General features: G+C 36.0%; 1 protein-coding gene across 1 annotated transcript in view; it reads right to left on the reverse strand.

The window, feature by feature from the left end:
• Nucleotides 1-11,079, reverse strand: part of LOC128732436 (muscle-specific protein 20-like) — a 30,317-nt gene extending 19,238 nt beyond the window's left edge. The window contains exon 1 of the mRNA XM_053825686.1: nucleotides 10,996-11,079. Coding sequence (XP_053681661.1) covers nucleotides 10,996-11,079 — 84 coding nt within the window. The remainder of the gene's footprint in view (nucleotides 1-10,995) is intronic.
• Nucleotides 11,080-13,291: the final 2,212 nt, after the last annotated feature.

The following is a 13,291-nucleotide window of genomic DNA, read 5'->3' on the forward strand; positions in this document are numbered from 1 at the left end:
GTCTGTTCGGTTTTCCTCCCTTTAATGCCCCATTTTCCCATCTTTATTTTCTTTCTACTCTAGTTTGCGCTTCCTTTTCCCCTTTCCTTTCCTGTTTTTCCCTTTTTATTTCCCGTTTTTTGTCTTTTGCTCTTCCGTTTTACCTTTTGCATTAGTTTTTCCTTATTTTGCCTCATCTTTCTCTTTTTATATCCTTTCTTCGTTTTCTTCGTTTGATCTATTGTTTTTTTCTTTTTTGAGAATGTTTTTTGTTCGTTTTCCATCTTTTTCTCTCGAGTTTTCCTTTTGCCCGCGGTTTCCTCTTTCTCGTTTTTTTTCTCGGTTTGGGCGTGCTTTATTTTGTCTCGTTTTTCTTGTCACTGTTCCCTCTTTGTTTGTTCCTTTTGTCCTCTTTTCCTGTTCTTTGGCCCGTTTTTCCTGTTTTGTTTTCTGTCCGTTTTTCGTTTTCTTTTCCATAATGCTCCTTTTATATCTCATTTGCCCACCTCATATCTTTTGCCCGGTTTTCGTGTTTGATATATCGGGTTTCTTCCTTTTCTTTGACCGTTTTTTCTCTTGTTTTATGTTCCGTATTCCTTTTTTTGTCTCGTTTTTTTGTTCCTCTTCTCGTTTTTGCCTGTCTCGCCCTTTCCCGAGTCCTCGGTTCTGATTTTCGTTTTTCGTTTTCCCCCGTTTCTACCCGTTCCTCGTGTCCTCTATCAAGTTTCTTCGTGGGTTTTCCTTTCTTCCTTTTAATTTTATTTGTTTTCTGTAGTGTTTTTCCTTGACTCGTATTCTCTCGTTTTACTTTCTTCCTTTTTCTGTTCCGTCTTTCCTGTATTTGTCTCGTTTTCTCTGCTCTTTCCTTTTTTCTGTCCGCCGATTTTACCCTCGTTTTCCCACTTTTCCATTTAGTTTTTAGTCATTTTTAGTCTTTCTTTTTTAGCTCCTTTTTTATTTTTTTTTGGTTTTCGTTCTTATTGTGTGTTCTTTTCTTTTACGTGCTGTTTTTTCCCGTTCCCTTTTGTCTTCCGTTTCTTTCTTTGACACTTTCATTTCTTTTTTGTCCTATTTTCTCTCCGATTCTGTCACGTTTTTTTCTTCTTTCTTTCATGCCAGGTTTTGTTCTTTTCTGTTTCTCCTGCGTTTTGCCTCTTTCTATGCCGCTTCTCTAGTTTTTCTCGTTATTTTATGTTTTTCTGCTCTTGTTTTTTCTTGCTTACGTATTTTCTCTTTTTCTTTTCCTGCTTTCTTTCACGTTTTTCTTTTTTTTCTCTAATTTTTTCTTTTCTCTTCCGTTCTCTCTTGCTCTTTTTCTGGTCAGTCTCTTCTTTTTTGCTTTTTATTCCCTTGATCTATGTCCCGTTTTTCCAGCCGTTCTGTTTTTTTTTCATTTTCTGTCATGGCTTTTCGTTTTTTGGTTTGTATTCCGTCCTTCCTTTTTTATCTCGTTTTTTATTCGTTCTTATTCCTATTTCCCTGTTTCTTTTCCCTTTTCTGTCACGTTCTGCTTTTCTTTTCCTTCTGTCTTCCATTTATTTATTTGTCTCCACTTTATTGTTTCTGTCCTGTTTTTCCTTTTTCTCTGTTCTCGTTTCTTCATACTCCTGCTGCCGTATTTTTTTCCTTCCTTCTTATCCTGTTTTTGCCTTTTTCCCAGGACAATTTTTTCTCTTTTCCATCCAGTTTATCGTCATTTTCTTTTTGAGGTCCGGATTTTCCATCTTTTCTGTTTTTTTATTCCGATTTTGGCTTCCTTTTTCCTCCTCGGTTTTACATCTTTATCGCTCGTTTTTCGTCTTTTTCTCTACCGTTTTACTTTTTTTAGTCCAATTTTTTCGTTTAATCTGTTGTTTTTTTCCGTTTTTTGTTCCATACTTCTACTTTCGTGTCGTTTAACCTTTCTTTTCGACGAAGAAAAAAGAATATTCCCTCTTTTGGTATTCTTTTTTCTTTGTCGTTGCTCTTTGTTCACTTTTGGTTTCTCTTGTTTTCTATTCTCTATTCCCTCTATTTCTCTCTCGTTTTTCCTTTTTGTTCTATCCGCTGTTTCCAGTTTCTTTACTTCTTGTCTCTTATATCCTGTTTCGGTTTTCGCCCATTCCTGAGTCCTGAATTCTTCCCCGTCGTTAGCCCGTTTAGCCTGTCTCATTTCTGCTTGTCATTTGCTGTCCCGTTTCGATTTCTTTGTTTCGGTGTCTTGTTCCGGTTTTCGCCTATTTTCGTTTTACTCCTTTTCTATCACGAATTTCGTTTTCTTTTTCTGTAGGGTTCTTACTTCTGTTCTCCCATTTTTCAATGACGGAGTGTAACTACGGGCAGTCTACTTAAACTAAGCTAAGATATGCTAAACTTTTCACTCTTTTTCTTTAAGGTTCTGCCTTCTTTTCTCATTTTTTTTTCTTTTCTCCTTCGTTTATCATCTTTTTCCGTTCAGTCTTTGTTTTTTGCTCGAATTCCTTCTTTATTCTCCCTTTTTCTTCTTTTACACTTTTTTTTCTATTTCATGTCCTATTTTCCCTCCGAATCTGTCGCGTTTTTCGTCTATTTTTTCATGCCAGTTTTTGTTCTTTTCTCCTGCGTCTCCTGCTTATTTTTCGAAACCGCTTTTCCAGTTTTTCTCTTTGCGGTTTATTTCTGTGTCTGTCTTATTAATCGTTTTTTCCTTCTTATTTGGTTCATGAAATACGAGTTTTTGAATTAGATACATATTCAGCTAAACCGAATTTTCAAGCTACATAACTCTGGAACAACAAGAAATCATGAAAATGTTATCATGAAAAGATTAGAAATTGACAAACAAGAAAATAATATTTGAAAAATCCATGCGACAGAACTTAATTTTCCAACTTTTCTCTAGAGTTTTCCACCATCATTAAACTTAGAATTGGACTTAATTGAATTGAATTGGTTTTAATTTGGACTTGAAACTAGACTTGAAGTTGGATATAAAATTGGACTTGAAATTATTCTTAAAATTGGACTTAAAATCGAAGTTGAAACTAGAATGGGCATGAATGGATATAAAATTAAACTTGAAATTAAGCTTAAATTGGGCTTGAAACTAAACTTGAAATTTAATTTATGACTGACTGGAATAGAAATTTTACTTGAAACTGAAATTATTTTTACGCAATCAATTTACCTCGTCTTCGTCTGTTTCCTATTTTTAATGCTCCATTTTCCCATTCTTTCTGTCTTTTTAATCTAGTTTTGGCTTCCTTTTCCCTTTCCTTTTTTATGTTCCGTTTCCGTCTTTCACTCCTCCGTCACCAAAGTCTTTTTTACATGGTTTGTTTTTTTTTCGATTACTCAAGAACGGTGCATCTTAGGGACCATTTACAAACTACGTGACGTATGTCGGGCCACTCCCAAATGTATTGAAAATTAAATGAATCGTTCCTGTTCTTAATAAATCGAAAAAACAAACCGTGTAAAAAAAGAACTTGAGTGTAACTTGCAATGGCTTAAATTAGATTTAATTTTCGACTAATTTAAACTTAAAATTTTACTTTAAAAGGGTCCTAGACACGAAGTTTCAAGTTGAAAATAAAATTGACATGTTTCGTCTGATTCTCTTACATGTTTAACCTCTTTTCTGTTCCGCTGTTTTCTCATTTCCATTCTCTTTTTTCATTTTTTGGTCAGCTTTTGTTCTTTTCTGGACAGTTTTCTTAGTTTTTGCACAAACTTTCCATCCGTTTTTTCTTCTTTTCTCTCGTTTCCTTCTTTTCTGTTCCGTGTTTCCTGGTTCATTGTTCCGATTTTCTTCTGTTTCCTGCTTCATTTTTTCTTTTTTTCAGTTCTATTTTTCCTCATGCTTTTCATTTGTTTTTTCTTCACCGTTTTTAGTCTTTTCTCTTCTTTTTTTGCTTTTTTTCCGTTTCCAGTGTTTACATTTTTTCAACTCTTATCTCCTTTCTCATTTTTCGTCTACGTCTGTATGGTTTTTCGCTTTTTAAAGCCCCATTTTCCCGTCTTTTTGTCTTTCTGCTCTAGCTTTGGTTTTCTTTTTTCGTTTTCCTTTCCGGTTTTCCTATTTTTCTTCCGTTTTTCTTTTCTTCTTTTTCCGTCCTATTTTCCCGTTTTGGTCTCATCTTTCTCCTTTTATATCCCATTCAATCTCTTTTTGTTTTCTTCGTTTACTTTATTGGTTTTATTTGGTTTCTCTCTTTTTTCTCTCGTTTTTCCTCTTTTCTACCACTATTTCCTCTTTTTTGTTCCTTTTGTCTTCTTTTTCTGTCCTTTGATCCGTTTTTTTTGTTTTTCTTTTTTCCCATTTCTCCGTTTCTTGTCCCCTAATGCTCCTTTTATATCTCGTTCGACCTCTTCTTCACGTTTATCCTATTGGTTTTCTCTCTTGTTTACCTCTTGTTTACCGTTTATTGCTCTCTTGTTTTCAGTTTCGTATTTCCTTTTTTTGAGTCGTTTTTCCTCTTTGCCTGTCCCGGTTTTCGCCCTTTCCTGAGTCCTGAGTCCTCGGTTCTGTTTTTTGTCTTCCGTTTTCCCCCGTTTATCCTCTTTCCTCGTTTCCTCTATCAGGTTTCTTTTTTGTTGCTATTCGTTTTCCTTTTCTATCTTTTTTCTTTTTCTGTTCTGTCTTTCCTCTATTTCTTTTCCTCGTTATTCCTTTTCTCTACCCGCTGTTTCCTCGTTCTCTCTTTTTTTCTATCTCTACCCCAATTTTCCCCTCGGTTCCTTTTCGTTTTTTGTCGTTTTCGGTCCTGTTTCGCCTGTTTTCTCTTATTTTTTGTTTTCGTTTGTTCCGTTTTTCCTCTTATGTCCTCCTTTTCTGTCAGGTTCTGTTTTTCTTTTCTGTTCTCTCTTTTGTCTTTCATTTTGATTTTCATTTTGTTTTTCTTCTTTTTCTGTTCTCGTTTTTCCTACTTATGTATTTTCTACTTCTTCTTTCTTATTTCTTCTTTTCTTCATTTTCTTTCCCTTCTCTGTCATTTGTTTTGTTTCGAACGCTCTTCTTTTTCTGTCCTCTTCTGTTCTGTTTTATCACCTCTTTTCTTTCGTTTCTCTTTCTTTTTCAAGCTTTTATTCTTTGCCGTTTTTTCTCCAGTCAAATTTTTCTTTCCCATTCCCTCACTCTTCGTATCATATATTTTCCTTGTTGCCTCTTTCGGTTTTCTTTTTTCTCTGTCGTTATCCTTTTTTCTCTTCTCTAGTTTTCTTTCTATTTTTGTCGTTTTTCCTTTTATCTTGTTTCCACTTTTTATTCCTTTTCTCTTTTTTCGCCTTTTTCTGAGTCCTGAAATTTTCTTCCGTTTTATCCCTTTTTCAGTGCTGATTCTTCTTTTTCCTGTCTCGTTTTTTGTCATTTTCGGTCCCGGTTTTCGGCTTTTTGACGTAGGACTACGTCTTACGGCAAGTTTTGAGATAGGGTGTCATTCCAAAAAATCGAAAAATGCGAGCGTCACGAAAAATGAAAGATTTTGAGCGCTAATAGCTCAGCGGTTTCCCGACCGATTTTCAATATTCTTACACCAATCGATCGGAAAATCTTCTAAGAATTGACCCAAATAAAGAAAAGTATGGATTCTTGATGTTGAACTATTGAAAAATTGAAAATAATGAACCTATGTTGTATCAGAATTCTCGCTTCCTGATTGGTTGGAAGATTCTTTACGATGGTCTAAACCTATACCAATTTGATATCTGTGCTTGGGAAGTAAGCCAAAACAAGTGACCAAGCTTCCTCATTTCAACAAGATTTCTTAACACCGCGGTTCAACCTAGACCATTTTGATGTCCTTGCTTGGGAAGTACGCCAGAAAGAGTAACAAAGCCCTCCCGTACCAACAGATTTCTTACGAACGCGATTAAACCTATTTCAATTTGATATCTGTGTTAGGGAAGTGTACCAGAAAAAATGACACAATTTCGTTGTCCCAACAGATCGCAAATTCTTTACTGCGAGACGATTAAACCTCGGCGAATTTGATATCTGTGTTGGAAAAATGTGCTACAGCTGTAGTGTTCGGTTATAATATGACTCTGTATGAATACGCATGCTTGCCGTTTCATTAGAAGTGTAGTGGAAAGATGTGCTGTTGATAAAATAGGATTGAATTGGTAAAATCGCTTCAAAGTTGGAAACCATGGATAATAAAAACAATCTTTAATTTCAGTAACGTAGCAGGAAAGCAATAGTTTGTGTTCTTGATTTTGTTAAATTGTTTTCAAATGCACAATCTACTTACGTTACTACTTTGATAAATGTTACATACAACGCATGTAGCATGTATATATGTTGCATATAGCATGTATACATGAAGAATCAAATGATGACAAGCATGAATACATGCTACTATCACTACAAAGAGACTTACGTAGTCCTGCGTCACCTATATATGCGGTTGTGTCTTGTACATAACTTCCCTGGTTTTTACTTTTTTTCGTTTCCAGTGTTTATATTCTTTCAACTCTTATCTCCTTTCTCATTTTTCGTCTACGTCTGTATGGTTTTTCTCTTTTTAAAGACCCTTTTCCCGTCTTTTTGTCTTTCTGCTCTAGTTTTGGTTTTCTTTTTTCGCTTTCCTTTCCGGTTTTCTTATTTTTCTTCCGTTTTACCTTTTGCATTAGGCCGTTTTTCTTTTCTTTTTTCCGTCCTACTTTCCCGTTTTGGTCCCATCTTTCTCCTTTTATATCCCATTTAATCTCTTTATTTTCTTCATTTACTTTATTGGTTTTATTTGGTTTCTCTCTTTTTTCTCTCGTTTTCCCTCTTTTTCTGTTCCTTTTGTCTTCTTTTCCTGTTCTTTGTTGCGTTTTTCTTGTTTTTCTTTTTTCCCATTTCTTCGTTTTTTGTCCCATAATGCTCATTTTATATCTCGTTCGACCTTTTTTCACGTTTATCCTATTGGTTTTCTTCGTTTATTACCTTTTGCTTTCTCTTGTTTTCAGTTTCGTATTCCCTTTTTTTACCCGTTTTTCCTCTTTGCCTGTCCCGGTTTTCGCCCTTTCCTGAGTGTTGAGTCCTCGGTTCTGTTTTTTGTCTTTCCTTTTCCCCCGTTTATCCTCTTTCCTCTATCAGGTTTCTTTTTTGTTGCTTTTCTTTTTTCTCCTTTTAGTTTCACTTGTTTTCTATATCGTTTTCGGTTTCTGATCTCGTTTTCCCACTATTTCTTTTTCTGTCCCGTCTTCCCTCTATTTCTTTTCCTCGTTTTTCCTTTTCTCTGCCCGCTGTTTCCTCTTTCTCCCTTTTCTTCTATTTCTACCCCAATTTTTCCCTCATTTTTTCCACTTTGCCTTTTCTTTTTTTTTTTGTTTTCGGTCCTGTTTCGCCTGTTTTCTCTTTTTTTTTGGTTTTCGTTTGTTTCGTTTTTCCTCTTATGTCCTCCTTTTCTGTCAGGTTCTGTTTTTCTTTTCTTTTCTATCTTTTGTTCTTCGTTTTCATTTTTCTTCTTTTTCTGTTCTCGTTTTTCCTGCTTACGTATTTCCTCTTCTTTTCTCCATTTTCTTTCCCTTCTCTGTCATTTGTTTTGCTTCGAACGCTCTACTTTTCTGTCCTGTTCTGTTCTGTTTTATCACCTCTTTTCTTTTGTTTCTCTTGCTTTTTCAAGTTTTTATTCTTTGCCGTTTTTTCTCCAGTCAATTTTTTCCATCCCATTTCCTCACTCTTCATATCATATATTTTCCTCGTTGGCTCTTGAGGGTTTTCTTTTTTCTCTGTCGTTATTCTTTTTTATCTTCTCTCGTTTTCTTTCTATTTTTGTCGTTTTTCCTGTTTTCCTGTTTCCTCGTTTTATTCCTTTTCTCTTTTTTCGCCCTTTCCTGAGTCCTGGAATCTCCTTCCGTTTTATCCCTCCCTTTTTCAGTGCCGTTTCTTCTTTTTCCTGGCTCGTTTTTTGTCATTTTCGGTCCCGGTTTTCGGCTGTTTTCGTTTTTCTATTCCGTTTTTACGTCCTGCTCTTCCCCTTTTCTATGACGTTGTTTTTCCTTTCTGTTTTATCCCATCCGTATCCATTTTCATTGTTTCCCTCCATTTTATTTCGTTTTTTGTCTTGTTTTCCTCTTTTTCTGTTCTAGTTTATCCATTCTCCTGCTCCCGTATTTTCTAGTTTTCTTTGCCTTCTTTTCTAGTCAGTTTTTCTCTTTTTTTTCCACTTTCTGGTTTTTCTCTTTTTCCATCCAGATTATCCTCATTTTCTGTTGGAGCCCTAGCCCTAGGTTTTCCGCCTTTTCTGTCTAGTTTTAGCTCCCTTTTTTCCTTTTCTTGTTTAGCCTTTCTTTTTTTCTTTCTCATTTTTCTGTTTTTTTTTGTATCTTGTTTGACCTCTTTTTCCCGGATTTCTCATTTCTTGCATCAATTTTTCTCAGTCGTTATTTTACTTTTTCCATTTTGATTTCTCTTTTTGACGTAGGACTACGTCTTTGTTTACTATACTGGGACTGGGTAGCACTTTGTAAAAACGAGAAATAGAAGTGTAACGTTTGAATGAAATATTTCAAACGCTAATAGCTACTATACTACTGAACGAAACGTAACAGTTAATATGTCGTTGGATAGATAAAATGTCCAGCAATTTTATAGTAACATACTAATAATAATTTTTTATACGCTAAATAGTGAAAATGTGTGTAAAGATTCAAGGTCGAATTTTTCCATACATTTCCCTTGTTATCGCCTAGCTTCACAGGCACGGACGACAATTAGATACACCAAAGGATTTGGATCCAAATGATAACCTTGAGACCACTTTGTAAGCCACACCCCTTTTCCAATCCAATCGGCAACATCGATGGCTATTGACGGCAACACCGGCACCGGTCCCAAAGACAAGCGGAATCAGAGGGCAATGGCCAACGTGAATCCCACACGATGCACTTAACATTACATTTTGCATTATCCCCATCGCAGACATGCGAAATTGTTCGATAGCTTGCTCAATCAGTGTCGGACAATCATTTAAGCAGCAGCAGCCGATATAGTTTCCTCCAACACCTACACTAGCTTACAAGCAGCAGCGGCAGTGCCAGTGACTATAAAATGGTGCTCTTGGTTCGCCGTCTGCTCATTCATCGCACAATCGCACTGACGGACGGTCAGTATTTACCATCAACGGCTATTGGTGGCGAAAGCAACGGCATTTGGCGGCAACACCAGCGATCGGAGCCAACACCGATAGCAATCGGGAGGTAACAACGATAGCATTTTGGCGGCTATTGGAGGCAAATCCAAGGACCTTTGCGGCATCTAATGTCATCTTCGATAACAATTCGAAGCACCCAATGGCATTTTGGCGGTTATTTTCACAAACCAACAGCAAATGGAAACGGATCGACTGACGGGCAGCAAATTCAGCAGTAGGCCGTTGTAGTTTTAAACAGTTCTTATAAGAACTATAGTAATTGAAGAATGGAAAGATTTTTCTACACTTTCTAAATGGTTAACGTTCCATTTTGCGTTATACCATGGAAAATGCTTGCTCATTCAGCGTCGGATAATCATTCGAGCAGCAGCAGCAGCAGTCGATCTGGTTTCCCCCACCACCTACACTAGCTTACAAGTAGCAGCGGCAGTGCCAGTGACTATAAAATGGTGCACTTGGTTCGCCGCCTGCTCATTTATCGCACGATCGCACTGACGGACGGGTAGTATTTTGATAAAACTAATCCATTTCTACTTTACAGTGATTTGGCATTTCCTATCACTCCTGTATTAGCGGACAACCATCATCCTAGAGTCTAAAGGACCGAATAGCGACATCCATCTATATATTGGCAACAGTAATTATAGTACTGATTTTTAAGAAGTGCTATCAGCTCAAACATAGTTCTTTTCAGGGCCACCAAACAATTTCAAACGGTTTTTTTCAAAACCACCATTGATTCAATGAAGAATTAAATCAGAATATTTCGCTCTTCTTTTACAAATAAACACTCATACAATGATACTCACAAATTCTCAAATATGCATATGCCAGAAATGCAGTTTACATTAGTCTTTGATTTAATGATCAGACATAAAGTTATACTTCATCGATTAAAACATGTTATCAATATAATGAGTATTATATGACACAGTCCTACGTCACCCTTTCGTACAACCCTTAGGGCTGTATACCTTGTAGTTTTTTGAGTCGTTTTTCCTCTTTGCCTGTCCCGGTTTTCGCCTTTTCCTGAGTCCTGAGTCCTCGGTTCTGTTTTTTGTCTTCCGTTTTCCCCCGTTTATCCTCTTTCCTCGTTTCCTCTATCAGGTTTCTTTTTTGTTGCTATTCGTTTTCCTTTTCTATTTTTTTTCTTTTTCTGTCCTGTCTTTCCTCTATTTCTTTTCCTCGTTATTCCTTTTCTCTACCCGCTGTTTCCTCGTTCTCCCTTTTTTTCTATCTCTACCCCAATTTTCCCCTCGGTTCCTTTTCGTTTTCGGTCCTGTTCCGCCTGTTTTCTCTTATTTTTGTTGTTTTCGTTTGTTCCGTCTTTCCTCTTATGTCCTCCTTTTCTGTCAGGTTCTGTTTTTCTTTTCTGTTCTCTCTTTTGTCTTTCATTTTGATTTTCATTTTGTTTTTCTTCTTTTTCTGTTCTCGTTTTTCCTACTTATGTATTTCCTACTTCTTCTTTCTTATTTCTTCTTTTCTTCATTTTCTTTCTCTTCTCTGTCATTTGTTTTGCTTCGAACGCTCTTCTTTTTCTGTCCTCTTCTGTTCTGTTTTATCACCTCTTTTCTTTCGTTTCTCTTTCTTTTTCAAGCTTTTATTCTTTGCCGTTTTTTCTCCAGTCAAATTTTTCTATCCCATTCCCTCACTCTCATTCCCTCATATGTTTTCCTCGTTGCCTCTTTGGGGTTTTCTTTTTTCTCTTCTTTCGTTTTCTTTCTATTTTTGTCGTTTTTCCTTTTTTCTTGTTTCCTATTTTTATTCCTTTTCTCTTTTTTCGCCCTTTTCTGAGTTTCGAAATCTCCTTCCGTTTTGTCCCTTTTTCAGTGCCGTTTCTTCTTTTTCCTGTCTCGTTTTTTGTCATTTTCGATCCCGGTTTTCGACTCTTTTCGTTTTTCTATTCCGTTTTTACGTCCTGCTCTTCCTCCTTTTCTATGACGTTGTCTTCCTCTTCTGTTTTATCCCATCTGTATCCATTTTCATTGTTTCCCTCCATTTTATTTCGTTTTCTGCCCTGTTTTCCTCTTTTTCTGCTCTAGTTTATCCATTCTCTTACTCCCGTATTTTCTACTTTCCTTTGCCTTCTTTTCCAGTTTTTCCACTTTTTGGCTTTTCTCTTTTTCCATCCAGTTTATCCTCATTTTCTGTTGGAGCCCTACCCCTAGGTTTTCCGCTTTTTCTGTCTAGTTTTCGCTTCCTTTTTTCCTTTTCCTCTTTGGTTTTCCGTTTTTTTCATTCGATTTTCGTCTTTTTCTCTTCCGTCTTACTTTTTTCTGTAGAACCTTTTTCTTGTTTAGCCTTTCTTTTTTTCTTTTCCATTTTGATTTCTCTTGTTTTCTTTTCTCTTTTCCCTCTAGGGTAACCAACGTATTTTGGACTCCATCAGCAGTTGTACATAATTTGGACACTTACACTCTTACAGCAAAATCAAATGAAAGTATCCAAATTATGTACAGCTGCTGATGGGGTCCAAAATAGGTTGGTTACCCTATTTATTTCTCGTTTTTCCTTTTTGCCTGTCCCATGTTTCCTCTTTCTCTGTCATTTCTCTCTTCTCTTTCCCGGTTTTCGCTCTTTCCTGGGTCTGAAATTTCTTCTGTTCTTTCCCGTTTTCAGGCCTTTCAGGTCTCTCATTTTTTCCTGTCTCATTTTTTGTCATTTTCTGTCCCGTTTCGACTTGTTGACGTAGGACTACGTCTTTGTTTACTATACTGGGTAGCACTTTGCGAAAATGAAAATAGAAGTGTAACGTTTGAATGAAAGATTTCAAATAGTAATAACTACTAAACTACTGAACGAAACTGAACAATTTATACGTCGGATAGATAAAATGACTAGCAATTTTATGGTACCTAGATATATAAAGATGAATTTCTACCTGTCTTTCTATTCGTCTGTCTGTCTGTTGGTCTGTATGTTCCTTATAGACTCCGAAACTGCTGAACCGATCAGCGTAGAAATTTATATGCAGGAGGTTTTAGGGCCGAGGAAGGTTCTTATGATAGTTAAAACCCCTCCCCTCTTATAAGAGGGGGGCTCCCATACAGATGAAACACAAATTTCTGCATAACTCAACAACTAATCAAGCAAATGGAACCAAATTTGCCGTGTGGGGGTTCTAGGAGGCAGGCATTTTTTCTATGGTGAATTAGGAACCCTGCCTTCTTTAAAAGCCCTTCCTATACAAATATGCAGTTTACATTAGTCTTTGATCTAATGATTTGCTATAGTCCTACGTCACCTTTTCGTACAACCTTTAGGGCTAGTTTTTTGTTTTGACTCCTTTTCTATTCCGTTTTTCGTTTATTCTATTCTGTTCTTTCTCTTATTATGTTCTACTCTTCGCCCTTTTCTATTACGTCCTTTTTTCTTTTCCGTTTTGATTTCGCTTTCGATTTTTTGTTCTCATTTTATTATATTTTCTGTCCCGTTCTTCTATTTATGATCATTTTCTTTCTCCTTTTCGTAAGGGTTCGTTCTTTTCTCTCATTTTTCCGCTTTTCTCATCCGTTTTTCATCATTTTCTGTTCAGCCCTCGTTTTTTGTCTCGAATTCTTTCGCCACCTGTTTTCTTCTTTTACTTTTTTCCCTATACATTTTATTTTTCTATTACGTCCTTTTTTCTTTTCCGTTTTGATTTCGCTTTCGATTTTTTGTTCTCATTTTATTATATTTTCTGTCCCGTTCTTCTATTTATGATCATTTTCTTTCTCCTTTTCGTAAGGGTTCGTTCTTTTCTCTCATTTTTCCGCTTTTCTCATCCGTTTTTCATCATTTTCTGTTCAGCCCTCGTTTTTTGTCTCGAATTCTTTCGCCACCTGTTTTCTTCTTTTACTTTTTTCCCTATACATTTTATTTTTCCTTTCGTTATGTCACGTTTTTCGTTTTTTCCTTGTCAATTTTTGTTTTTTTTTTCATTTCTGCGTTTTTTCTCTTCCGTATCCCGTTTCTCCAGTTCGCCTTTTTTGGTTCATGAGAATGAGCTTGTGAATTAGGAAAATACATTCAGGAAAACCGCGTTTTTCAGCTATAACTCGGAACACCAAGAAATGTTATGATAGAAATTGACAAACAAAACAATGATAAAAAAATTTATGTTACATAACATAATTTTCTGATTTTTCTTTGGAGTTTTCCACCATCACAAAACTTAAAATTAGACATGAAAATGGAAATGAATTTTGCATTGAATTTTACGGAGAAGGTGG

This window comes from Sabethes cyaneus, chromosome 1 (genome assembly GCF_943734655.1).
Source record: "Sabethes cyaneus chromosome 1, idSabCyanKW18_F2, whole genome shotgun sequence".
NCBI classification, from domain to species: Eukaryota; Metazoa; Arthropoda; class Insecta; order Diptera; family Culicidae; genus Sabethes; species Sabethes cyaneus.